General features: G+C 38.7%; 2 protein-coding genes across 5 annotated transcripts in view; both read right to left on the bottom strand.

Moving 5' to 3' along the window:
* Nucleotides 1–7,771, bottom strand: part of SNX29 (sorting nexin 29) — a 659,946-nt gene extending 652,175 nt beyond the window's left edge. For all 4 annotated transcript variants that reach the window (XM_078152787.1, XM_020978396.2, XM_078152789.1 and 1 more), the window contains exon 1: nucleotides 7,702–7,771. In XM_078152787.1, coding sequence (XP_078008913.1) covers nucleotides 7,702–7,708 — 7 coding nt within the window. In that variant the 5' untranslated portion in view covers nucleotides 7,709–7,771. The remainder of the gene's footprint in view (nucleotides 1–7,701) is intronic.
* An 8,155-nt stretch (nucleotides 7,772–15,926) lies between these two features.
* TNFRSF17 (TNF receptor superfamily member 17) lies at nucleotides 15,927–24,230 on the bottom strand. The gene is made up of 3 exons (XM_020978391.2): nucleotides 23,978–24,230; nucleotides 23,487–23,633; nucleotides 15,927–22,291 (listed from the first exon to the last, which is right to left on the bottom strand). The coding sequence occupies exons 1-3, from the start codon at nucleotides 24,093–24,095 to the stop codon at nucleotides 21,993–21,995; spliced, it is 564 nt and encodes a 187-aa protein (XP_020834050.1). The 5' UTR covers nucleotides 24,096–24,230; the 3' UTR covers nucleotides 15,927–21,992.
* Between the last annotated feature and the right edge of the window lie 3,057 nt (nucleotides 24,231–27,287).

Raw genomic sequence — 27,287 nt, forward strand, 5'->3', positions numbered from 1 at the left:
GATCATTGTTTCTGGTCTTCTATTGCCAATAAGGTCTGAAAAGTACCATGGGTTTCCCCTTACAACAATATCAGCATTCTCTTTCCAAATCTGTCATGGTCTGAGGAAAAGAACACTTTCAATCTCCAATTTTTTTCAAAGAATTTTTTTTGTTTTGGGTCTCTGGGGATTTTTCTTGTTGTTCATTTAGTTTTTTGATTTTTTTTTAAGGTTAATGACATCCTTTGCTTTATGTTTGGAGTGATCAGATCAACTTAGTCAATTTTCTTTTTCTCTAATACCATACTATAGTCAGTTTTGTTTACCAATGTCAAATAATAGCAGAGTGTTAAGGGTCCAAAATGGTATGTTTAATTCTATTACCTTTCTTACCAGAGTCTCTTGGTTCAGTAAAAGCAATAGAAACTATCATTAGTGTAAAAACTTTATATGTGTCTCATTTGATACTCAAAATAACACCAAGAAGAAAAGTATTATCAAACCCATTTTATACATAAGAAAAGGAAGGCTCAGAGGGCTTAAATTCCACTTCAAACATATCAAGTTTGAGATTAAATCTGATTTCCAGCAGGTAATGGTGATTCAAGACTGGAGTTCTGGGAAGAAATAAGGATTGGATACATAGATATAAGAGTCATCTACAGAAATCATCATATCCATAGGAGTAGATGTGATAACCAAGAAAAAAAAAGAGAGGAGAGGGCAGAGGGCTCAGGACCCAGGATGGAGCCCTGGGATACATATATGCTTGGAAAGTGGGTAGATGATGATCCCACAAAGTAGACTGAGAACACGTGGTCAGACAGGAGAAGAACCACAGAAAGCTGTGTTACCAAACCTGATGGAGGAGAGGGGATTTGTGAGATAATCTTATTCAAAGATACAGGTTATGGGGAAGCTCCTAGTCCCAACTCTTCTCCCCAGAACTTCCCAAGTCAAGCCAATAAACGAAGTCTTTTCTGTGTAGGCTCCTATCAAGTCATATAGATGTGAAACAAGTCAGAATTTCTTGGCATTACAGGGAAACTTCAATATTTCTCAAAGCAGAGGAGACGCTACGCTCACATCTAAGATACCTATAACTGCTAACCCAAACTCCCTCAAACACAGCCAACTCCAGAAAAGAAAGGAAGGAACCTACTAAAGAATATCTTTGACTACAATACTCAAAAAATCTGGAGCAGCCAATTCTTCACCACTTGTTTTAATAAATAAAGTATAAATGTCTGATCCTGATACTCAAAGCCCTCAACAATCTGAACCCAATCTATCTCTCCAATGTTATTTCATGCCACTCCATGTATCCTAACTTCCACTCAAAGTGAACCACTACCCATCCCAATTCTCTCTGTCCTCTATTTGCCTTTGGTCCCACTGTTGCCAAGACCAGGACAGACTTCTTCCTTCTTTTCTTCCCCTAAAACACACTCAGTCAACAAGTATTCATTACACTGTGTGCCAGACATTGGAGGTACAAAGAAAAAGCAAAAACAGTTTCTGCCCTATGGAAACTTATATTCTAATGAGGGAAGATAACACCTAAGTAAATCCATATATAAAAGTAACATACAGAGTAGAAAGGGAAAACCTTTCTAGAGGGAAAACCACTTGAAAACTATTGGGGGGGGCAAGTGTAAAGACAAGATCTTATAAAACCTCCTGCAGAAAGTGGTATTTGAACTGAGTCTTAAAGGAAAACAAAGATTAAAAGGATGAAGTGAGGAAGGAGAGCATTCCATGCAGGAGGGCACTCAGTGCAAAGGCACAGAGATGAAAGAAAGAACTCACCTTCATGTGTAAGAATCGCAAATGGCCCAATGTGGTTGGGCCATAGGTAGGGTATTTGAAGGAGGAATACTGTGTATTAAGACCAGAAAGATAAGGGGGAGGGGGAAGGGGAGAGTTTTAAATGTCAAACAAAGGGTTTAGATTTTATCCTAAAGCGAGTCAAAACAAAGAAAGAAAACTATAGACTAATTTCCTTAATGAATATTGATACAAAAATTTAAATAAGATCTATTTTTTCCTAGAAGTAATAGGAAACACTGCAGTGAAAAGAGTGAGTTGACAGGATCAGACCAACACAAGGGAAAACACCCACAAAGATTGTTGCTCCTTTCCTTCAAAGTCGGAGCTCAAGCACCATCTCCTCTACAAAGTCACCTGGGAGGCCTCTCGGTTAAAAGCATCTCCCCCTCATCAATTTTTTATGGTATTCTGCCCTATTCTTTGAATTTATGAGAAGACTGGCCTAGATGGTCTCTGAGGCTCCTTCCAGGTCTAAATCTACAGTCATACTCTGCCTTGCATCAGAATTTTATTTGTGTAGACAACTGTTCTCTCCATTAGAAATTAATGTCTCTGTGAAATACCTGTCTTGTATCTCACATGTAGCACACAAAAGGCACTAAATCATGCCTATTGATATGAATCAGAACCATGTCAAGTCCTATATGAGGCCTGGTAAACTCCAATTCTCTGAACACTCACCTGGAATTATTTTCTTTCCCACACAATTTAGCATGTTATAGTATACTGTCTTAATGCTAAAAGGCAACAAATCCCAGTACTATAAGATGAATAATATTGGGATCATATTGACCAAATTAAAGTACACATCTGTCCTTTCTGTTAAGGTCTGGTAAACTACAGAAAATGGAAAATGGCATGGAATCATGCTATTAGGTAGGCAATGTATTTTGGGGGGGGGAGTTGTTGGGAAATGTCTGTCCAAAAACAATAAAATATATCAACAAAAATAAATTATATGCTATCTTGTTTTCTAATTGCTTAAAGCATGCATATCTTATTAGTCAAAAACTATAATAATGATAATGTAGTAATTGATTTAGCTTTCAAAATTTACTTTCACTTTCTTGGAACTCCATTCCTGACTCTACAAACGTTCCCCCCATGCCATCGCAGCCTTCCTACCCTGGAAGTTCACTTTGCCCCTGCAACCCCATGTTCTGATTGGTCAGTTCCTCCCAGAGCCTTCATTTTAAGGGCAACATCCAGGCCAGCCACGTCTTTATTTCTCTCCACTTTCTTATTCCACTCCTGACACTTCTCAGCTTTCTTTTATGTGTTGTCTTCCCTCATTAGAACAGAAGCTCCTAGGGGGAAGAAACTGTCTTTCTTTTCACTTTTATTTGTATTCCCAGTGCTTAGCACAGTGCCTAGCATATAGTAAGTAAGCCCTTAATAAATGCTTGTGTGCTTAACTTTATAAAGTATAATACATACATCATCTCATATGCAATTCACAACAACTTTGTGATGTAGGTACTACACGTATGATTATCTATATTACTAACAAGGAAACTGAAGATTGGACAGGTTAAGTGATTTCATCCCAATAGATTTAGAGCTGGAACAGACCAATGAGGTCATCTAGTACAAAGCTCTCATTACATATATATATATATAATTTGGAAGCAGGCCAAGAGAGACTGAATGACTTATCCAAGGTACCAGAGGTCAGATGTGGGATTCAAACCCACGTCATCTTGTTCATGGTCATGCGGCCCAGAAGCATCAAACGCTGGATATGAACAAGGCTGTCCTAACTCCAACTCTATCTCTACCTCATGCTACCTCTAGCACATAGCACATGGTTATGTGCAAAGTAAACACTGTGTACATATGTGTACAGGACACATATATGTACCCATGTACAGGATGCCACCATAACAAACTACAGAGTACTTTAGTTTACAAAAGGTTTTCATACTTGTTACCTCATCTGATTCTGATAGTATTCCTATAAAATAGGTAGCATAAGAAGCAAAATTCAGGACTTGAATGCAAGATTACATAGTAAGTGGCAGAATCAAGACTCAACCCCAGCTCCCTCCAGTTCTAGAATCAAGAACCATGATCTAATCACCTCTGCCATTGTTCTTGGATGAAGTATGTTAATCTGCTCCCCAGTAGCTACACTCAACATCCCTGTAATTTTCTAAATCAAAATACCCATCCATAGCCACCATTCTCCTATACGTGTAGTCTGCCCCAATGAGAACATAAATTCCTTGAGGGCAGGTACTGTCTGCTTTTGTATTTGTATCTCCAGTGTTCAGGACAGTACTTGGAACATAGCAATATTATCAAACGAAATAATATTTGTAAAGCACTTAGCACAGTGCCTGTGGCACATAGCAGGCATTTAAATGCTTGTTCCCTCCCCAGTCCCTCTACCAAATACTTAATAAATATTTTTTCATTTATTCACTCAAACCAAGGATTTTTGATTTCAAGTTCAATATTCTTCCACTACTCCACACAACATAGTATATACTTGTTAAGCAGTTGACACAGGGTCTCCATGTCCTTTCTAGAGCTGTTAAGGAATTAAACAGTCATATTCAACCACTTCCTTTGAAAAAACAACCCTCAATCTCACAAAAATACGTTTTCTTCAATTTAATGTAACATACACATCTCATAACCTAAAAGTTGGCAGCCACAGTTCCTCCAAATCATGGAATCACCTAAGCAACCATTTGCTCATTCTTATGGAGTAACAAGTGCTACCTCACTCATGTCCATAATTGTATTTATGCTTATATTTCTGTAAGCGAAGTTAATATTTTAGTAGTGTATAAAACTGTACCTTGATGACAGAAAAATAAAGCTGTTTACATTTTTTAAGTATGTTTGAATTTCACAACTCTTAATTTCATATCAGAAAGTTAGGTTCATTAAACATGTTGGTGAAAATATAACTTACGTGAAAACTTTAATTATGAAATGTGATTTTAATAAAGAAGTACATATAGAAACAAAACCAATCTACTAATTATTCACCTCAGTCTTGGACATAAATTAACAACTATAACTGGTTCTAAAAGAATACATCTCTCACAGGCACTACCAATTCCACAAATACTACTCTTAAAAGAAAAGGATGAAATGCATATAAAAAGAAAAAAAACAAAACACTTCACTGGGGAAATCAGCCCTTAAAAATGGTTGCATTACAAAAGAGGGGAAATGTATTGGCCCATCGATCTGGCTACATTAATCCTTCACTTAGCTTCTCAGAACATATCAAGAGTTATCAACAGACTTCTTGTTAGAAAGCTATAGCAAGTAAATAGATGTCATTATCCTTAAGGACAAAATACAGAGAAGAAATAAATATACACACAAAGGCAAAGGAGATACTTTTTTTTAAAAAATCTGATCCCAGATCAGCTGGGGCAAATCGGTGACAGATCCACACAATTGTTTTCCTGAGTCACTCCCATCTCCAGACACAAAAACACTCAGGAATGACTTAGCAACAAAACAAAAGCAGGATCCTTCACAGTTCAAGAATAGCAGACTGTGGCCAACCCAAGGCACCAAAACCTAGAGCCAAGTCAAAAACAAAGCAATAAACAAAGCCTCTCACTCCTCCACACCAGCCAAGAAGCTTAGGGTAGAACACCCCAAAACTCAATCCTGCCTAATGGAGACGACAGAAAGTAGGGAAGAAAGGAAGGTGTCAAACCCTGGGCAAGACATGAATGGTAGTTGGACAGAGTGGTCAACTCCTGAGACTGTTAGAGCTGGGTTAAGAAAATGATAGTAGTGACTGAAAAACTAGATTGCCCAAAGAACAATAATTTCAGAGACAAGGGGGGACAGAAGAGCAAAAAGGAAAAACGTGAGCCCAGGCCATAAAACTGGACAGAAGCAGGGGGTGAAACAACTAGGGTGCACTGGGGAGCAGAGGTGTCAGACAACACGAAGGGATTAAAGAGTAGGAGGCAGACAACTAGAAGTGACTAGGGTGCAACGAGGAAGAGACAAAGAGGGAAGGACTGAGAAAAAGAGGGGCAGCAGCCTGAGAAGCAGGGGTAAACAGACAACTGGCGGGGGCCGAGAAGGGGAGTAGATGACTAGAACTAGCAGCAGAGAATTAGAAAATTGGGGGGAAGAGTCGAAGAAGCATGGGGTCAGATGATATGAAGGAGACTGAAGTAGAAGGATGATAGAATGGAAAGCCTGGAAATCGGGGAATCAGAAGACTGGGGGGAGGGGCAGTTGTACCTAAAAAGGAGGGAATAAACACGTGGTGGTGGGAGCATAGGGCAAAAGAAGTAAACTTGGGGGAGGCCTGGAGAGCAAAGGGGTCAAGCAACTAAGGGAACTGAGAAGCAGAGGAGTCAGATAACTAAGAGGACACTAGAGATTAGAAGGATCAGACAAGTAAGACTGGGAAGTTGGGGGGAGGGGTCAGATAATTAGGGGGCCCTGGAGAGCAGGGAATAAACACATGGGGATCATGGGGAGGGAAGGTCAGACAACTGAAGGGACTGGGAAGCAGAGGGTCAGATGACTGGGAGGAGGCTAGGGAGTAGAAGGGTCAAACAACTAGAGGGACTGGGAAACTAAGGGTCAGATAAATAACTAAGAGAAGCAAGGGGTAAACACATGGGAGTCATGTGAAGCAGGGGAGATCAGATATGTGGAGTTTAGGAAGCTGAGAGTCAAATGACTGAAAGAACATTAGGAAGTAAGAGGGTCAGACAAGAAGGACCAGGAAGCCAAGGATCATATGACTAGGAGAATCTAGGGAGTAAGAGTCAGATAACTAGAAGGACTGGAAAGCTGGGGATGAGACCACTGGAAAGACTGGGAAGGTGCGAGTCAGATAATTAAGGGGGCTTGAAAAGCAAAGAGTAAACACATGAGGATTATGGGGAGCAAGTGGGTCAGACATGTGGGTCTGGGAAGCAGAGGGTCAGATGACTGGATGATTCTAGGCAGGACAGAGAAGTAGAAGACCAAGACCAAAGTTTCTGAAAAGCAAAGAATAATACGTGGAGGTCATGGGGAGGAGAGGGGTGGTCCGACATGTGTGGGGGGCCTGGGAAGCTGGAGCTCAAACGACTGACAGTAGGAGGTCAAGGGGAGGAGGGGTAGGGCCAGACAAGTAGAAGGATTGGAAAGCTGGAGATGAGACAAATGAAGGGATTGGGAAGATGGGGGTCAAGTAAGGGGGCCTAGGAAGCAGGGAGTAAACACTGGTGTCATGGAGTGTAGAGCGGGTCAGATATGGGGAAGGGGGTCCTCTGGGAAGGAGGGGAAGGGTCAGATGCCTGAGAAGATCCTGGACAGTAGCAGGGTCAGACAAGTAGAAGGACTGGGAAGCTGAGGGTCAGATAACTGAAGAGCCCTGGGGAGCAAGGAGTAGACATGGGGGCCATGGGGGTGGGGAGGGTCAGAGATGTAGAGGGGTCTGGGAAGGTGAAGCTAAGATGACTAGGAGAATACTAGTGAGTAGGAGCGTCAGGTAAGTGGCCTGGGAGGCTGGGGGTTAAGGAAGCGAGTTGCCTGCCCAGGGCCTAGGGAAAGACTTCGAGGGGAGATCAAACATGTGGGGGTCCTGGGGAGCAGACATGTGGGGTCCTGGGGCACAGGGGTCAGAAATGTGGGTGTGCCGAGGAACAAGGGATCAAACATGTGGGGGTCCTGAGGAGTAAGGGTCAGATCCCTGCGGGGCCCAGGGAGCAAAGGCTGAGCCCCCTGGGGTACTGGGGAGCAGGTGACAGGTACAGGAGGAACGAGAGGCAGGAGCCGGTGACAGCGGAGGGGCCGCAAGGAGTGGGCCGGCCGAGGGCCAGTCTCTCGGCCCCCCGACCCCCGGCCCCCGGCCCCGGCCCCGGGGTCCAGGTGGAAGGGCAGCACGGGGCGGGCCCCGCCACTCACCGCTCATCCTGCCGGTGCCGCCTCCACCGCCGCCTCTGCTGCTCGGGCCGGCCGGGGTGGGGGGGAGGGGAGAGGCGGGGGAGAGAGACACAGACACACTAGGCGCGCCAGCCCCGCCCCGGAAGCGAAGCGCCGCCGGCTGCAGGCCCCGCCCTCTGACCCGGAATGTAAATATCCTGTTCGAGCCTCCTGGGAGCTGACTGGGCTCGGGGCAGCCCCTTGGCTCTTCCTCTTCTTTGGGGTGTCAGAGGCAAGTGACCGAGGGGACTCGGGGGGAGGGGGCGGTGGAGAGATCTCCAAGCACGGAAGAAGTGGGACAGGGGCGTCTAAACCCTCCCACGAGGCACGACTGGGGGGGGCGGGGAAGGTCTCCTGGGGGTAAATCTAGGGAAGCAGCTTTTGGGCGGTGGGGTTGGAGGAGGAGGAGGAGCGAGGCTGAAGGAAGCTACAGTAAGTGCCCGAATTTCTACGTTAATTGCTACATTAATGGGGCCCGAAAATAGTGAAAAGCTGAGGGTAGGGGAGTCGCTGAAAGTTACATTTTGATTCAGTAGGCATGTAGCGTGCGCCTGCTGTGTGCAGAGATCTGAGTTAGACCACAGGGCAGATACTTAAGACCCTTGGGAGGATCAGTAGGTGACCCACCTTCAGTGTTACAGATCACGACCTCTCCTGAGTCTCGTCCTGTGCATCTCCGTCCAAGCCCACGCCCTCCCTTAAATCTTCCACAGGAGCCACCCAGATGCTCCGATGGCAGCTATGACGATGGAGCTCTTGTGACATTGCACGGATGCAGATGTTGCAAGCAAACGATCCATCATTTCTCCTCTTCACTATGTGACAGAACAGAACCACATTCTTTTCTGGTCATACATTTCTTTAATGACATCCTTTATGCTCTTTCTCTTACACAATTCGTTGGTGTTGTGTTAAACGTATCCACACCCACCATGTATTTTGCTAATTACCCTTTCCACTTTAATTTTTTGGAGGCTGTGGTATTGTGACACAGCCATGTGGCATCTTGGGAAGAACATGGATGTAAAAGAGCAGAACTTTGTTTCAGGGAGAAGTTTGGGGTCATTAAAGGCCCTGATTGGTTTCCCAAAGCAATTCAGCCCACTTTCTTTTTCAGTTCTGGACCACTGACTTCATTGTCTCTATGCAATGCCTATCCAAGATATGTGTAGATGAAGCAATCCTATGGGTTATCCATCCACTACATATAATAGTCTAGACAGTAGGCATTCGTCTACTTGTTATGCCCAGTGTTGATAGAGTGAATTCTTTTGAGAAATTGAGAGTCTCAAATAGAGTGATGATTTTTAGATATGATACCATCCCAGTCCTAATGAAGCTTGCAGTCTAGTAGTTAAAGAATTGTCCTGAGGCATTGACTTCTTCAGGAAATTGTAATTATAGAGCCTACGTCTGTAAAAGAAACTCTAGCATCTCACCATTTCCAGTGCCTCTTACACACTTCTATCACATTAAGCTACTTCAAACAGTTCTGATCATGTCACTACCTTTCTCAAAGACTTTTTTAAAAAATTTAAATCAGAGGCAGAGTGAAAGCATATTTGCTCTACTCACTCAGCACACCTCCTCAACTTAGAAAATGTACTGCACCAAATTCTGATCAGGAAAGACAGAAAAAAATCACAGTGAGTAATTTTTCCAGTCCAGAGCAGCCTAAGAAGATAATGAGGTCTGTGGACACTGGGTAAGGGCTGACCTAGAGCACAGTACAGACACAGCAGCGGCAGCAGTGGAAAGTATTCTAGGGCCCAAGAACAGTAAAGGGGATAAGGTTGAATACTAGGGTTGGAAGCACCAGGGCAGAAAGAGAGATCCCAGGGGCCCCTGAACCAGGCCTGGGAGCAGGATTGAGTGCCAGCTGGCAACACTGTCACCCATTACCCAGTTCCCAGGTCACTATTCCAGAGAAAAGAAGAGTGGTCACAAGGGAGAGGGACTTGGGATGTGTAACAAGCAAGCGACAAGTTCTAAAAATCTTGGGCCCTGAGCCCAAGAACAGAGGAGAAACTCACCTTTTGCTGATCTTTAAACTAACCTTTAACCTTGCACATAAATCTGCAGTGGAAAACCATGGCAGGAAACCAACACCAAAGGGCAGTTCATCACTCTGAACCTGCCAGAACTTCCCAGAAAGTTAACAGTAATTGAATACAGCAGCAGGCTATTGAAACAAGTACATCCACTCAGACCTCTCTCAGGAACTTACAGAGCTCATACCAGCCGGGCGATGAACAAACTTCTCTCCAGATCATACCAGCTTGGAAGCACTAAGCACCAAATCTTGCGGCCCACAGCCTAAACTGAAAACAGCAGAAAGTCAGAAAAAGACAGAAACTCAGGCCAGATGTCCCCCCAAGAAGTGAGCAGAGCCCAGCATTAACTGGGACTTTTTTCTTAATAGTGACCTTCTTAGGGTTTATACCTAGTAATAGAATCTCTGGATCAGAGAATATAGACTTATGTGTGAATTCTCTATCTCCCCTTTATGCTCCATCTTATATGTACAAAGTTCTTTGCATGTTTTCTCCCTCATCAGACTGTAAGCTCCTTGAGAGCAGGGGCTGGGTTTTTTGTTGTTGGGTTTTGGAAGATTTGGGGGAGACTTAGCACAGTGCCTGCCACATAGTAGGTTCTTAATAAATGCTTTTTGACTAATGACTTTTTAGTCACTTTATTTGCATAATTCCAAACAATTTTCCAAAATAGTTTTATTGATTGACTGGTCACCAATAGAACACTAACATATCCATCTTCACACAGCACTTCTATTGTTAACTACTCCTGTCTTTTATCATCTTTGCCAGTTTGCTGTTGGTGAAACCCCCCGAAGGGCGGTTTTGATTAGCATTTCTCTAATTATTAGTGATTTGGAGCATTCTCTAATATGGTTATTAACACTTTGCAGTTGTTTTCTTAAAGATTTTCAATAATTTTCTGTTTATTTGCAGAAAGATCCCCAGATTAAGAGTCTGGAAACTGTGCTGCTAACTTTCCACGTGACCTTTGAATAAATCATTTATCCTCCCTGGGCCTCAGTTTCCTATTAAGAAAAGGAAATAGTTCAAATAAAAGATCTCAAAGTGCCATTCTAGCTCTAAGACTCTGTGAAGCTTTAAATCCAAATTCCTTAGCCAGCCACTAAAGGATGCCCTTCTCTGGCCCCAGTCCACCTCTCCAACCTTATTTCTCACTATGCAGATATGCTCAGGCCAAACTTGACTGCTCATTGTTGTGCCATATCTTAGTTTATATCATTCTTGTCTTACTGAATCACCTTCCTATTCCCTTATTCTGCCTATCCAAATGCATTCTTCATGAAAATTTCCCTGATTCCCCCAACCAGAAGCTATCTCTTCCTCTTCTGAATACATATAGCTCTCTAAATAATTATATTTTGCCTTTTTATTAGTTACTTGTATTGTCTTATCTTCCTTAATAGACCATATGCTCCTTTGGGGCAACATGGTTTTAGTGGTAAGAATACCAGATCTGAAGTCAGCCACTGTTCTAACACTAATTATTTCTGAGCCCCAATTTCTTTATCTATAAAATGGGTCTATTTATAATATTTGTAATATCTGCCTCATATGGATGTTATGAGAAAAGCAGTTTTACAAAACTGTATTGTGTACTATATAATATACCCTTCATAATCTGGTTCCTTCTGGAAAAGTTTTTCTACTTCTTGGTTTTGGGGCTTGGGGTTTTTTTTTTTGTTTTTTTATTTGTTTGGTTTTTTTACATTACTCTCCTTCATGCATTCTCCAAGCCAACTACGTTACCATATTTGCTGCTCGTATATCCATGGCTTCCACTGGCTGCCCCCCCATGTTCCATTACGCTACCCCTGCCTCTTTAGTATTGCTGTCTTCTTTCAAGACAGTTCAGATATTGCCTTTTGCAGAAGACCTTTACCAGTCCTCTAGCTGATGGTGCCTTGCTTTCTCAGATTACCTGCCATATACTCTCCTATATATCTCATATGCTGAATTTTTTATGTTTCCTCCATTAGAATCTCTGCACCTTGAGGACAAAGAGTATTTTTGTCTAGCATTTTGTATCTGCAACACTTAATACAATAGCCTGCACATAGTGAATGATGTATAAATGTTTGTTTATTGGCTGACCAACTGATAGCATTATCCATTATAGTTACCTTCATTTATCAACTATTGGGAATTATCAGTATATTGAACTCATGAGGACAGGGACTGAGTCGTAGTTTTATGTCCTTCAAGCCTAGTACAGTGCTCTGCACCTAGTAGATGCTTAATTATTTGACTGGTAGGTCACTTAATAGGTATTTGTTGAATAAACTATTATTTTAAACAATTATTTTACTCCAATTTTGTAAAAATCTGATCAAGCAAAGCGCTCGAGTCCAAGGTCACAGGCTATTAGGTACCAGAGATTGAACTAAAGTGCAATCCTTTAGACTCATGCTGTAGGGCTCCTTCCACTACACAGCATTACACATTTGTTAGGGTTTTTTGTTTTTTGTGTCATTGCATGAACGCCTAGAAGCTCTAAGGTAGGCACACTGATAGAGCTAAAACATTTAGAGCAAGGGCTGACAAACTATGGCCTATACAAAAACTGGTTGTGGGACCAGATTTGTTCTTTGCACCGTACGTTTTTATACAAGTGGAGGTGAACCTATGTTCTCAAAAATCTTTGGTAAGCAGGTCCTTTCCAGCTGGAAAGGGCAAGTTATCTAATCATATAATACAGAACTAAATGATGAATTGATGTTCAGAGTGGTAGGGGAGAGGTAGGCCACTTGAGTTTCACATTTAGCTAGTCAGAGTTGTAGAAATTAATAAATTCTTTTCTGATCAGTGCAAAAGACTTGTTAGAAAGTTATTCTATGAAAGTCACAAAATGTTTCAGTCTTAAGCATACACTCAAAACAAAAAAGAAAGATTCCGTATATATCAAAATATATGTCACAGCCCTGTTTGTGATAACAAAAAACTGGAGAAAAAAAATGGCTGCCCAACTGCTGGCAGAACAAATTGTGGTATGTGAATTAAATGTAGTATAATTTCCATTTAAGAAACAATCAATATGAAGTATTCACAAAAACATGAGACCTATATGAACTGATATTGAGCAAAATAAGAACTAAGAGAGCAATATACACAATGATTAAAATATCATAAATGGGGAAAAAAGACACCGAAAGCTAGAAAAAGTCAGCTTAATTACGACTGATATTGGTCCGAGACCAGATAAAGAAATATACTTTCTACCTTTCAGTAGAAAGATGGACTGAATGCAGAATATTTCATATACTACCATATGGTCATGTTTTACTATCCTGCTTAACATTTTCTGTTGCCAGGAAAAATTTTGATAGGATGTATTGTAAAATGGCAGGTATGAAAAATGAAAGGCATGAGGGGCAGCTAGGTTGCTCAGTGAATAAGCACCAGCCCTGAAGTCAGGAGGACCTGAGTTCAAATCCGGCCTCAGACCAAACACTAGACACTTACTAGTTGTGTGACCCTGGGCGAGTCACTTAACCCCAATTGCCTTTAAAAAAAAAAGGCATCAATAAAAGCTTTTATTATTATTATTCTAAGAGATAGAAATTCACTTCTAAGTACAGTAATGTGCTTTAAAGCTGTTGAAAAGATTGTGGGGGAGGAGGAGGAGCATGAAGAGTCTAGATAGTTCCTTAGAAGGATTCAGCTAGGAATATGAGATGTCTAAAAGTAACAAGCCATGGGGAAGTCTCATTCTTCCCACTTTTTCTGAACTACAGGCCTTCAAAAGCCAGCACAATCATATCCCTGTTTGCCTATAGTATTTTGCCATTTATTGGAACTCAAAGAGAGAGAAAAGGAAGTGAGAAAGAGAGAGAAGAGGAAGTAAAATACAGCAGAAGTTACCACCAGCAGTTGCCTTAGGATCATGAAGTAGCAACTGTCATATACTACTAACCTCCACTTCCTTGAAGCATCCTTCAACCACTCCTTGTTCTCCCAAACTATTGCCCTTGTTCTGGTTTCACTGGCCTTCATACGTACTCTAGACTCCATGTTGTACCATTTTAATGATAACAGTCACTTAACCTTCCACCAGTCTTACTCTAACTAATTGCCTGTCTATCTCCATTAGAGGCACCTGGTGCCACAGAGTGCTGGACCTAGAGTTTGGAAGACCTGAGTTCAAATTTGAAATCAAATATTTACTAGATGTGTAACCCTGGGCAAGTCATTTAACTTGTTTGCCTCAATTTCTTCCCCTGTAAAATAAGAATAATAGCACCTATCTTTTTTTTGGGGGGGGGTTAGGCAATGGGGTTAAGTGATGCACCAAGGGTCACATAGCTAGTAAGTGTTATATGTCTGAGGCCAGACTTGAACTCAGGTCCTCCTGAATCCAGGGCCAGTGCTGTATCCACTGCACCACCTAGCTGCCCCACAATAGCATCTATCTTGCAGGGTGGTTGTAAGGATCAAATGGGATAATAATTGTAAAGCACGTAGCCCAGTGCCTGTCACATAGTAGGCACTACATAAATACTCTCTTCCCATCTCCATATCTACTCCCAGGGAGCTAAGCATTGGTGAGAAAAAATCACAAATTCATGCTATTTGACCTCAGCTGGACCCTTAATAATGTTACATTTATTCTAAATTCCTTATCACATTTCCCAAGCAGCTTTCCCAAAGCTTTTTCCACCTTTTCAACCCTTAAACTCAACTTCTATTCTCAACAGATAACCTCAGCTTCCTGCTTTATTGAGATCTAAGCCATTATAAAATATTGATTCAGCTTCATTCCTCTGTACATATTCCCTCTTTTTTTTTCTCTCTCTCAGGATCAAGTATCCTTCCTTTTTGCCAAAGGATAACCCTTCCACCTTTGGTCTTTATCCCATTCTCTCCTCTCTTCTGAGACTTTTTTCTATCAAGTGTATTCATCCTCTCTTTCTCTCTCTCTATGTCTCTGTCTCTCTTTCTCTGTGTGTCTCTCACACACACACAATCATCAGGCTCAACACATTAGTCATCTTTGATTCCGTCCTTCTTTACCTCCTATATTCAATCAATTGAAGAGACTTTTCAGTTCCAATGCTGAAATGATTGTCTCCCAGATCTGTTCCCTATTGTTGTTGTTGAGTCATTTCAGTTGTGTCTGACTTTCCGTGACCGCATTTGGGATTTTCTTGGCAATGAAATGATTATAATAGCCTTTTAGTCAGGCTCCCAAGTTCTGGTATCTCACAATTCCAGTTTTTACTACATATTTAAACAATAGGTTCCAATATATTCTCCATGCCACCACCAGAATAACCTTCCTGAAACATAGCTCTGATCATGTTATTTCCCAGCTTTCAACAAAACACGGACAAAGCTTCTCCAACTAGCCTTTTGTACGAGGTAGAAAGATGTCATACAATTCGGTGGATCCCAACATTTTTTGTTCCATGAACCCCTTTCAATAACAAAAAAAAAATGTGTTGTGATCCCTAGGGTAACTTAATATGTTACTTTTTCCTTTACATTTATTCATTAAGTACTTACAATAACTACAATGATAACTTTTGCCCCTAAAAGCTCAAAATAAATTTTATATTAGATAATTATAAGATAAAATACGAAATTTTGTTCTATCCATAATTATGAAATTACTGAATATTAAATTATAAAACTATATAATTGTTACTATTTTGTGTAGAACATTCTATAAGAATTAAAAGTAATCCAACAAGACTTCATATACTTCCAATTATCTGCAAGACTTCATAATATATTTTACAAATTTTGTTTAATATAAATTACATTTTTACAAAAATAACTTAGAACTTGGAAGATGTATAACAATATAATGTGACACAATATAATATAATAATCATGTATAAACTTAATTCAGTGTTGGACTTTTTATTTGAACAAAGATTTGCAGTATTTGACTCAGTACCAGACAAACACAATCTTAAATCTGGTTCCATTTTGAGTTTATTTTTATTTAAAACAAGAACGAGTTAAAATGCTCACTCATACAAATATGTAGTGAAAAATGGTAGGAGAATTTTATAAGCTATTTTGCTAAGAGATAGAAATTAATTTTTCATTTTTAGCCACCTAACCACTTGACAAAAATGAATGACTGCTGCTGCCTACCAGTTCATTTGAAAATCCACCAGAGAGAAGAATGGTAACATAAGAAGAGGATAAATTTAAATCAGAAAAAAGCTTTATTTCTATAAGGCATGTTTCTATAGAATGTGATGATCTGTAACGGTTTCAAGATGGCTTGAAATGCACTTGCCCAGCGATTTTCAAATGGCCTGACATTTGCACTACAAGAATTCAAATGTTCATAACATCTTGATAACATGATTACACAGCTGATGAGATATGATTACAGAGTAACAGGAATAAGGGAGCTAATCTGGTGCAGGGTACAGAATGCTAATGAGGGCTTGCAGGTAATTAACCATCCTTCGAGAATGGGCTTGCACTCAAAATATCAAACCTTTATGGAAGTTTGGAAACAATTTGATAACAGGTTGAAAAACTGCAAGAACATATTGTGCTTGGTTAGAAGTGATCAGAATTTTATATAATCACTGAAGAAACAACATCGTTGTTTGCATAATCATGATGCTTTTGAAATAAACAAAATAAACTTACAGAAACAAACTGTAATGCTTCAAACATGCATATGCTTGTTGTCACAAAGGAAAAAATATATTAGTAATTTAGTGCCTAAGGCCCTATAAAAGAATTTTTGGTGTAGACCAATTGAAGCAATATCACAAATCTCTACTGGTTCCCGCTGGGTTAGATGATAGTAGGAATTAAGAGAACTGGGAATTTATTAATGTGGTCATACCAGACCACCCAATTAGCCAATAATGGCACAATGTCTCTAATGGAGCATCCCACACCAGGGATGCTTTCCTTGGTTCTCCTTTATTCAACATCTTGGTCGATGACTTAGATGAATTTATACAATGTGTGTGTGTGTGTGTGTGTGTGTGTGTGTATGTTTGTTGAATCCAAAGATGAAATAAAGCTAAATGTCAGATAACAAAGCCAAGATCCAAAAGAATCTTAACAGTAGGCTGTATCTAATGGAAAGAAAATAAGTATAATGTAAAGTTATACACTAGATTTGAAACTATAACTTCACAAATACAAGGTGGAGGGAATATGGATACTTCATCTGAAAAGAGATCTGAAATATGTAAGCTGGACTGTTAGCTCAATATGAGTCAAGTGTCATATTGAAACCAAAAAAGTTAATTTTATCCCACACAGCACGGAGAGGCCTAGTGTCTGCGATAAAGGAATTAGGAGTTCCTGCCCTGATTGGACCGTATCTGGAATATTGAGTTTAATTCAGTGCACCACATTTTAGCAGTGATACAAAATAGATGGAGAAAATTTAGAAGACAGCAACCAGAATGGCAAAAGGACCAGATAATATGTCATATGATGAACCAATAGAGGAAATAGGAATGTTAGCCTGAAGCAGAAAAACTTAAGAGAACTTAATAACAATCTTCAAGTATTTGAGGGACTGTCATGTAGAACAGAAATTAGAGTTCTTTGGCTTGGTCCTAAAGGACACAGTTAAGACAAGTGACTAGAATTTTCAGAGATGGATTTATCTTGATGTAAAGAAAAACTTCATAGTAATTAGAGCAGTCCCAAAGTGGATGCTACAAATCAAAACTTGATTTATTGTTTTGTTGATTTGTAGAGTTATAGGTAACATTAATAACACAAAGTAAACTTAAACTTATATTGTGCACACTTTTTTTTTTCCTGGAGAATTGGTTGTTAAACGTTTATCAGCATACCCTTGCTGTGTTTCCTTGCCCGAAAAATTCAGGTGGCATAAAATAAAACCAGCCTGGTCAGGTGAGCATTCATGGTCCTCCCTGCAGTCTATATTTCTAAACATTCTTCACACTACTCGTTTACATATACTTTGTGCTTCATCCAAACTGGATTCCCATCTGTTCCCCAAATATGCCCTGTTTCCTGCAAGTGTATTTTTATTCATGCTATTCCCTTTGCCTCTACCATTAAATTTCTGCTGATTAGAGTGCTACTTATACTTCAAGGCTCAATTCAAATATTACCTCCTTCATGAAGCCAGCCCTAATTCTCCAACAAGATAGAGCTTCTCAAGCTTGTGAATCCTTGGCTTATGATGAGGGCATTTATATCCTGCTTTGTACTGAAGAAGGTATTTAATAAATATTTGTTATATTGAATTGAATTACAATATTGTATCCTCTAAAGTAGGTGTTCTTAAACTTTTTTTTGTATCATGGACACCATTGATAGTGAATCCCTTCTCAGAATAATGTTTGTTTCTTATATGCATAATTGAAGGAAATTCTGGATTTCATTTAGAGGTTAGTAAAATAAAGATATAATTTTTCCCATCTGAGTTTATAGATTCCCTAAAATCTAACCATGGATCCCTGGGGTTCATTGACCCCAATATTAAGAACCCTGCTCCAAAGTTTTGTTTTATACTGCTTAAGTATAGACTTCATTCTAAATTTTCCATGAAAACCAATATACATTAGCCTACTACAGGAGGTCAGCGAACTTGATAGGGAAAACAATTACGTCTTTATTTCAAAAATACCAATTTCCTTTATGATACTATATATTTTATTATGCATTTAAAAACATTATTCTGAGAAGAGATCCATAAGTTTCACCATATCCAAAGGAATCCATCATGCAAAAAAGGTTGAGAATCCCTAGTCTAGTGGGAAGAACCTCATACTTTATTATACTGGTTTTATGCCAGATTTTAAGCTTCCAGAGGGAAAGACCATTGCCTAGCATGGTGTCATGTACAATCAGGCACTTAAATATTTTCTGATGATAATGACAGTTATTTTTCTGTCATTCTCACTGAAGCTTCAGCCTTATAATCCAAGAAAACAGGTTGAGTACTGCAATAGGTAAGATAAAAAAGAGAGTACTTTGAACTCCATGGAGAAAAAATTACTATAAATAGCAATTGTTAGTATTCTATTCCACTCATTATTTAATAATTTTAGGGTTTTTCTACTCAATATTACTTTTCTTCACACCAAACCTACCTGGTCCCCTAGCTTATAACCTCTCAGATTCATGTGTCATTATCTCCCTATCTTTCTTTGTACATTTTAAACTATTTTTTTTCCACATGCAAACTCTTCCAAGAAGCCGGTAGCATATGTATTTTCTAGTTGCTTTGTTTCTTCTAGCCTTACAGCATTAGAATACTTCTGCATTAATCACATCAGTCAGGGCCAACTCTCAACAAATAAAGAATTGAGAAATATTCGTTGGAAATAATAACAGTGTTTTGCCCCTCCTCAAACTTTTTTTTTAATATTTCGGCAATTGGGGTTTAAGTGACTCATCCAGGGTCACACACAGGTAGTGTTAAGTGTTTGATCTGAGGCCAGATTTGAAGTCAGGTCCTCCTGACTTCCGGGCCAGTACTCTATTCACTGAACCACTTAGCTGCCCCCCTCCTCAAACTTTTGAACAGCACTTTGGATCCCTCCATTGTCCTTATCACACCCTATCTTGTACCATTCTTATCTGTCAGGTTCCTATCCCACCCCTAAGCAGAACATAAGTTCCTTAATGAGAGACTTCTCATCTTTGTATCCACACTAGTAATCACATAGCAAATAATGAATGTTCATTGAATTGAACCACTAGTATGTATCCACTATTCTCCAAGGGAGAGAAATACCATATCTGATAGATACAAATATCTGCTCAGAGAAAGGTGTGCTCTGTCCATAGTGAAACAATATCTTAGGTGAATTATTCAAGACAATGGCAGAAGACCGGAAATCAAACCATACTACCTGATGCTTACTACCTGTGTAACTTAGGGTAAGTCACTTAACCTCTCTAACATTTAGTTTCTTTATCTGTGTAATGGGGGCCAACTGGCCCTGATCAGTGGTTTTCCATCCAGCCTAGTTGAAGTTATCACAGAAAATATGTGGCAAATAACAAAGACAACAAGGTGTTAAGCTTCTAAATGAATGATGCCATCTTAGTAAATGTCTTTGCTTTGAGTTAATTGTGTCTAGTGGTTGAGAGTTAAAGGTAAACTTACCAGTGGAGGCTTGTTAACTATAATTATAGGAATGCAGAAACACAGACTACCATGAACCCAAGTACCTATCCTCTAGAGATACCTAACCTTTGAATACAAGTTTAGAAGTAACCCTAGCAGGAATATTACATCTATAAAATATGTTGAACTAGATGTATTTTGAGGCCCCTTCCAAATATATACATATACATATGTATATGTATGTGTGTGTGTGTATATATATATATATATACATATGTATGTATATATGTATATAATTGTTTATCTGTCATCCTTTAAATCCAGTGCAGGACTTTCACTTAGATTCCGTATTTACCAAGCAACATTCTAGGTAATAATAGCAAAAGTAACCAGTTGTTATTTTGGTTTATAACTCATTTCTCTTTTGAGTTTGCTTAATGGAAAAACAGCTCCTCACAGCCTGAATAGGCTGATAAAATTCCTGAGCCTAGGGGCAGCTAGGTTGGGCAGTGGATAGAGTATAGGCCCTGAAGTCAGGAAGACCTGAGTTCAAGTCCAGCCTCAGACCAAACACTTGACACTTACTAACTGTGTGACCCTGGGCAAGTCACTTAACCCTAATTGCCAAAAAAAATTTTTTTTAAATTTCTGAGCTTATAGATCTGAGTACCAGAGGTGACCTGAGGTAATCACTTTGACAGTGTAACCAGTGTAAGAGGCTCAACATGAGTGGTCAGCCAGCCACCCTGTATCTTCTAAACCCCTCTCTTATCTTCAGCAAGGTCTGTAAAAGGCTACCAAGAAGTCCACAAGCTGGTCATTAGTAATATTTAAACTTACATTTCTGTCAATTTACTTGTTTGTGATAGTTCACTTTTTCGGAGCACATCTTTGGCATCTAATAAAAAGCAACGCTATCTTTTCTATTTGTTCCAATGTTATTGCTTTTACATAAGTAATTAATCAGGAGTGATTGAAGTTGTTGAATTTTTTGCCCTATGGTATGTGAACTTAAGAAATCTGAAAGCCATAGATCAAAAAGTTCCTAAAACTTATAACAACCTGTTGATCTCCGTCAGCAAGCCAATCTTCATTCCAGCTAAAGCTTTTTCTAGTAGCACACCTCTTTACCTTCAGGTCAGTCCACCTACGAGAAACTACAAAGATACTGTCAGGGAAAAGCCCGTATAATATTGAACTTACTTGTTATAACAAATTCAGCCAGGACTGAAAAGCACCTCTTATAATGTAAGAAGAGCCCAGTGATCTCAATATTTTCACAGACACAGAAACAGAGAAGGGGCTACATAATTCATATTTACATAACAGGTAAAATTCGTCAACACATGAATTGCAAGAACAAAAGATGTTACCAATGCATTCACTGGGAGGGGAAGTCAGGAAACACTTTTAATAGATAATTCCTTGGCCAGGAAACTTTCACAATTACTTTGAAAATATGTTGAATTACCACAGTGGACAATTTCTGCTTCATTGCAGACAACATAAAGGTGGGATAAATAAAACATTTGCTGCCATATAAGATTTCATCTTCTCATTGTATGATAAAACTGCTTTCCTAAATGAAGGGATCTACAGATGAAAGAAAGAGGATCCCTACATCCTAAACCTCAAAACAAAAAAACCAATCTTAACTGGGCTGCCATAATTCTAATAGTCCCTTGAACCTCAGTGTATTTTCATTTGTTTTCACTTTGCCTTATTAATGTGTGTATGAACTCTCCATCTAAAGCTTTTTAAAAAAATTTCTATCCTCATATAATGTTGAATAATTGACTTTAGGCATTTTCTATTTTTTCACTCCCTCATTCCCTTTAGCAATGAATAAAACTTTAAACCTGTCCTGAAATGGTCAGTTTATTTGTCTACTATGTAGGTGAATATTGAGTAAATATAAAAACAACAACTTTGGAACTGACACATCACTCCTTTTTCTTAGTGAACAGAGAATAAAATAGTGAAATGGAGGAGTTTTTTTATAGTTGTCTCCCAACCAAAAGGCAGAGAAATAAATCAAGAAAGAGATTCTAAAAAGAAAAACAACTTAGCGTTATATTGATGACAGATAACAGCAACTATAATAAAGGGATGAGATGCATCACTCAGTTCACTGACATAAACTTTGCAAGTGGTACTGTCCCAGTCAAACTGGGTCATTATGTTGTGAAAATAGATTTCCATATCCCCATGAAAGTGTCATTCATGGAACCTGGTGAACTCTTGCAAAAGTCATTTGTTTTTGTGGTGACAAGAACAGTTGCTCCTTCTTCTATGGCTGGGAGTGGGAAGGATATATCTGAGGCTATGACTCCTTGGCCTAGATTACAGTCTTTACGCTTGCTTTCTTCTACTATATATGTCATAGTTGTACTGCTTCTAGGGAGAATTCCAGCTTCATCATTTTCACTCCTATCAAGAACAACTTTAGCAATCTCCTGTAGCTCGGCTTTTGGCTCTGCAAAGATATAAACAAGTATAGCATTATCTATCTGTTACTCTAAAAGTTTTACCTTAAATCTAAGTATAGAAGGTCATAGGCTTTAACACCAAGGCTTTGTGTTATCACTGAGAGGCACATCTCTCCAGAAAGTGGTCTTTGCACAGTAGACCTTAAGCTTTTAACAAGGACAAAATCCTCTGTGACCATACATTACACAGTGTCATGAGTGCCCTATAGGTGACTTCAAAATTTGGACCTAGAGACAAGTCAATATTCCTTTGGTCTACACTGTTTAAGTTAATGGATTTTTTTTAAGGAGTCTGAATCGAGAATGTAATGAAAGTCTCCATTATGTTTATATTATACACGTGGGAAGAAAAGTCTTAATACTTTCCATAACATTTCCATGGAGTAATTCTATCTTTAAAATTAAAAAAAAAAGTCATAAAACACTGTACCCCACCTGTCTGAAAGACCTCTGGGCAATGAAAGTAAAAGAAGTGGAACAGATGTCTCACTTTCCTAGTTCTATTATAAATAAATATATGGATAGTTTTACAAATTAGGCACTAAATAGAAAAGTTGGGAAACTGACTGACATGTTTGGGGATAAGGTCATGGACAGAGGTGGTATGGAAATCTAAGCCTTAATTTTTCTTTCATGAAGAATTCTTATGTGAGACAATGAATACTCTGTTGCCAGTCCTTCACTAGAAAACCTTAGACCCCTAAGGAGTCTTGATGCTTAAAAGATTTGACTTGAGCATTCTTTCTCAGTGAAGACTTAAGTACTTTCATTCAAGTGAATCACTCAAATTTGTATTAAAGATATGTCCATGGATGCAACCAGATACAGTTTTCCTATAGTGAGAGGTAGGGCTGGCAATTTCCCTTAGTTAGCATTAATCAGTCTGCCAACTTTTGCCAAAGATACTGGTTTCCTGAAAAACACTTTTGTTCTTTGATAGTCATACCTTATGGAAAGATTTGGGGGGAAGGCATGGGTACTGTCAACATCATAATGAACATAGTAGAAATTAAAGTTCTGCAGAATTTGAACTAATTAACTCATTCACCAATGCACTCAAAAGATTTATGACTTAGATATTAAAGTTCCGCACACACAAATAAGAAAAAATTCAAAGTTACAACTGTCATCCCATGAAGATAGGTTTCAAAGATTTAAAATCAAATTCATCACACTTTATACCTGTATTTTCCAATTCATCCTTTGATCTCTCAGGGCTCATTTTCTTCAGGATAAGTATTAGCAAGAAAATTGTCAAAGATGAAATTATTCCCACACCTACGCAGATCCAAAGACTCACATCTGTGATTTTCAGGGAACTGGTAGTACCTTTATCAATAGACAATAGCAGATATAATGAAGACAAGACAAAATACAAACACCATTTAAATATAACATAATTTGTCAAATTTCTCTTCTTGATCAGTACTGACTTTCTATAACCTAAATAACCAACCTTCTATTTGAATAATTGATAAACTACATTGTGCTGATAAGATTGAATAAATGCATTCAGTTCTGTTTTGAATAATTTCTGTCGATGTTTTAATCATTGCAATCTGTTATCATATATTATTTAGAAAATGTCGCCATCTTCCTTATGTATTGGAACAAATACAGAATCTGCACAGCAAGCTAATAAATAAATGCAAGAGAAATATCCCGTCACTTACTTGCATTACAATAACTCTGACACACCAGAGGAGGTGTGTTGGAACATCGAAGGTAACAGGGTTTGCAAGCATACAGCAAATTGTCAAAATATTCATTTTGGAAGCACCTTTGAGCCATCTGTATCAGTATCCCAAAAAACTAAAGAACTATTAAAAAAAAACAGTAAGAATGGACAGGAAAAGTCTTGTCAAGTTGCCACTAGCAAATGTAACAACAGCAGCTAAATATATCAAATAGTGCATTATGTTCTGAGGTTTTTCATAGAGGGGATTTCCCTTTCGTACTAGGAGCTTGGTGGCTAAGGATTTGAATACTAACTAAATTCAAATTCCTAAGCAACCTAACCTGTGGTAGCTTAGAGACAAGACCAAAGTAGTGTAAATATGAAGAGTAAATCATTCATGAAACAGAAACTGCTTATTTATAGAAGCTATTTCCCAAACAGGTGAATTAAGTAGAGCTTGGAGGGTGCAGATAATCCTGAGGGATATAAGGGAGAAGAAGACCTTCAGTTTAAAGGTTTCATTCACTCATTCATTCAACAAGCATTTATTGATCACCTACTATGCTCCAAAAGACTGTGAGAAAGGGATATAAACGTATAGAATATATTTGGCATTTGGGAAAATACAAATATATACATGACAGGGTCCTGGCCCTCAGAGTGCTTGCAGTTTATTAGTTGACACAAGGCACATGCACAGATACTTCAATACATTGTAGTTAAGTACAATATGTGGTAAATGTGATATTATGGTTGAGGTAGAGGATGTGACATTGGAGTTGGGTGTTGATATTGGGTATATTTTCAAAATAACAACTAACCTTTATGGTTTATTTGGTCTCAGGACTCCTTTATATTCTTAAAAATTATTAAAGGATCAGCTTTTGCTTATGTGGGTTATTTTTATCAACATTTACCATATTAGATATTAAAATGGATAATTTTACATTTTGATTCATTCCTCTTAAATAACACATTAACATAAATGAGATATTTTTATGAAAATAACTATTTTCTAAATAAAAGAAAATGAGAATGATATTTTTAAAATATTTTTGTAAAGCTCTGTTATGTAGAAGACAGCTAGTTTCTTACATCTGTTTTTGTACTCAGTTGTACTCTGTTGTGTTAGATTGTTTTGGTTGTAGTGAAGTATATGAAGAAAATCCAGTCTCACAAATATGTAGTTGGAAAAGGGAGGAGTATTTTAGTAGGCAGATAATATCTTCGTATTATTATCTTTTCACAGACTACACTTTGAAAACCACTGCTGTATATTTAATAGTTCTCTGAACAGAAACAAGACACTTAAATTCTCTAATATTCTAATTCTCCATCTTTAAAAGGAGGAATAGTGATATTTCTACTAGCTACCTCACAGGGTCACTGTGAGAATCAAAGGAGACAATATTTGTAAATCACTTTGTAAGCCTTAAAATGCCATATAAACGTAAGCTGTTATTATTATTAAAGGCTTAAACTAGGGTGGTTGTTGTGAAAATAAAAGAGGCATTGAAAAATGTGTGAGGATAATAATTATAGCCTACATTTTTATACTGCTTAGCAGTTTACAAAGTTCTAAGCCTCATCTGTAAGGAAGGTAGTACAAAGGTAATTACCCCCATTTTACAGATGAGGAAACAGAAGCTGAAATAGGCTGAGTGATATATCCACCATCACACAGCTAAGCTCAGTGTCAGAGATGGAGCTAGACCCCACACACTTCTTTATTCCCTGTCAGCCTTCAGAGACTGATTGAATATGGATGTTGAGGGAGAGGGAGCAGTGAAAGGTGATTCTGAATGCCAGTGACAGTAGGCTTACGGAGCAAAAATGTCTCTCCCCTTCACAGACATTCATTTGTGTGACAGAAAATAATCAGAATCACTAGCAGGTTATGAAAGTCACACTTGTGGGGAAGTATGTAAGAGAATGAGTAACAGCTGTGACCCTGTAGAAAGAGCACGTCCTCTGCAACGGATGCCCCGCTCCATGAAGGCAGACAAGCTAGCCTATAAAAGCCAATAGCAGCAAACCAGTTGGTCTAATTCTGGAGTGAGTTTAAGTCCCTCCCCTAGGGCGTGTGGGGTCCTCAGAAAACAGAGAATATTGGTGTGATACTGTACTGGATCCTGTGTATCTGTGGCTTAGAAATAAAAATTTGGGATTAGGCCTGAATTTGGCAGATTGGTTAAGCGGGAAACCAAGGATAAACTTTGACAATTAAATAGATATTTGATGTTATATCTCAAAGTGAGTCTCTGAGACTCCTATCTTTGTTTCTAAGAAATTACATGAACTTAAAACATTTTAAATCAAAGAAGTCATTGAATTTAGGGGTGGCTGTATGAAAACATACTGAAACAAAGATAAAGCTTCAGTTGTTTAGTCACGTTCAACTCTTTGTGACCCTATTTGGGGTTTTCTTGGCAGAGGTACTAGAGTGGTTTGCCATTTCCTTTGCCACTTCATTTTACAGATGAGGAAACTGAGGCAAAGAAGATTAAATGACTTCCCAAGTTCACATAGCTAGTAAGTGGCTGAGGCCAGATTTGAACTCAGGAAGATGAGTCTTCCTGACTTCAGGCCCAGCACTCTATCCACTGTACCACCTAGCTGACTCCAATAGAGTCTTACCTTCAAATTATGTTTCTTTATCAACTCAATCATGTATATAACAGAATGCATACGACATTCTAGGACACTTCAATACAGTATAACTCTTATACACTTGCAAAAATAGTTCATCATGTCTTGTTCTGCCCAAACTATAAAATTTTCAGTGGAGAATGGCATTTTCAGAAATAAAGAGTTATGGGGCAGCTAGGTGGGACAGTGGATAGAGCACCAACCCTGGAGTCAGGAGGACCTGAGTTCAAATGTGACCCCAGACAGATAACACTTACTAGCTGTGTGACTCTGGGCAAGTCACTTAACCCCACTGCCTAGCCAAAAAAAGAAATAAAGAATTATTATGACCCTCAGTTATCATGAACATCTTTTTCGAATCTCACAAGGTTTCCATATACTACCTCTGTCAATGTGTTTTTAACATAGATCCAAAAAAAAATTTTTTTTAATTTAAAAAACATAGATCCAAAAAAAATTTAAGTGCACCATTGTCCACTATAAAATAGCATGATCTTTTTTGATGTTGATTTTGTTATTTACAAAGTAAAATGCTATTACTATTCCAGCTGAGAATATAACATATACATTTTTAAATATAAAAATGCATCTTTTTGATATCCTGTTTTTACATGACAATTATTTTTGAAAACATCTTCCTCTTCTAAATTTAACTT

This window comes from Phascolarctos cinereus, unplaced genomic scaffold, assembly GCF_003287225.1.
Source record: "Phascolarctos cinereus isolate Bilbo 61053 unplaced genomic scaffold, phaCin_HiC Scaffold_4;HRSCAF=312, whole genome shotgun sequence".
Classification (NCBI taxonomy): domain Eukaryota; kingdom Metazoa; phylum Chordata; class Mammalia; order Diprotodontia; family Phascolarctidae; genus Phascolarctos; species Phascolarctos cinereus.

What these genes read in the sequence shown, in the direction of transcription:
- TNFRSF17 (XM_020978391.2), bottom strand. Translation starts at nt 24,095, where the DNA reads ATGGCTCAAAGGTGCTTCCAAAATGAATATTTTGACAATTTGCTGTAT. An exon ending in TCAGAGTTATTGTAATGCAA is followed by an intron (nt 23,634 to 23,977) that starts GTAAGTGACGGG and finishes CTATTGATAAAG; the next exon opens with GTACTACCAGTTCCCTGAAA. An exon ending in GGATGAATTGGAAAATACAG is followed by an intron (nt 22,292 to 23,486) that starts GTATAAAGTGTG and finishes ATATCTTTGCAG; the next exon opens with AGCCAAAAGCCGAGCTACAG.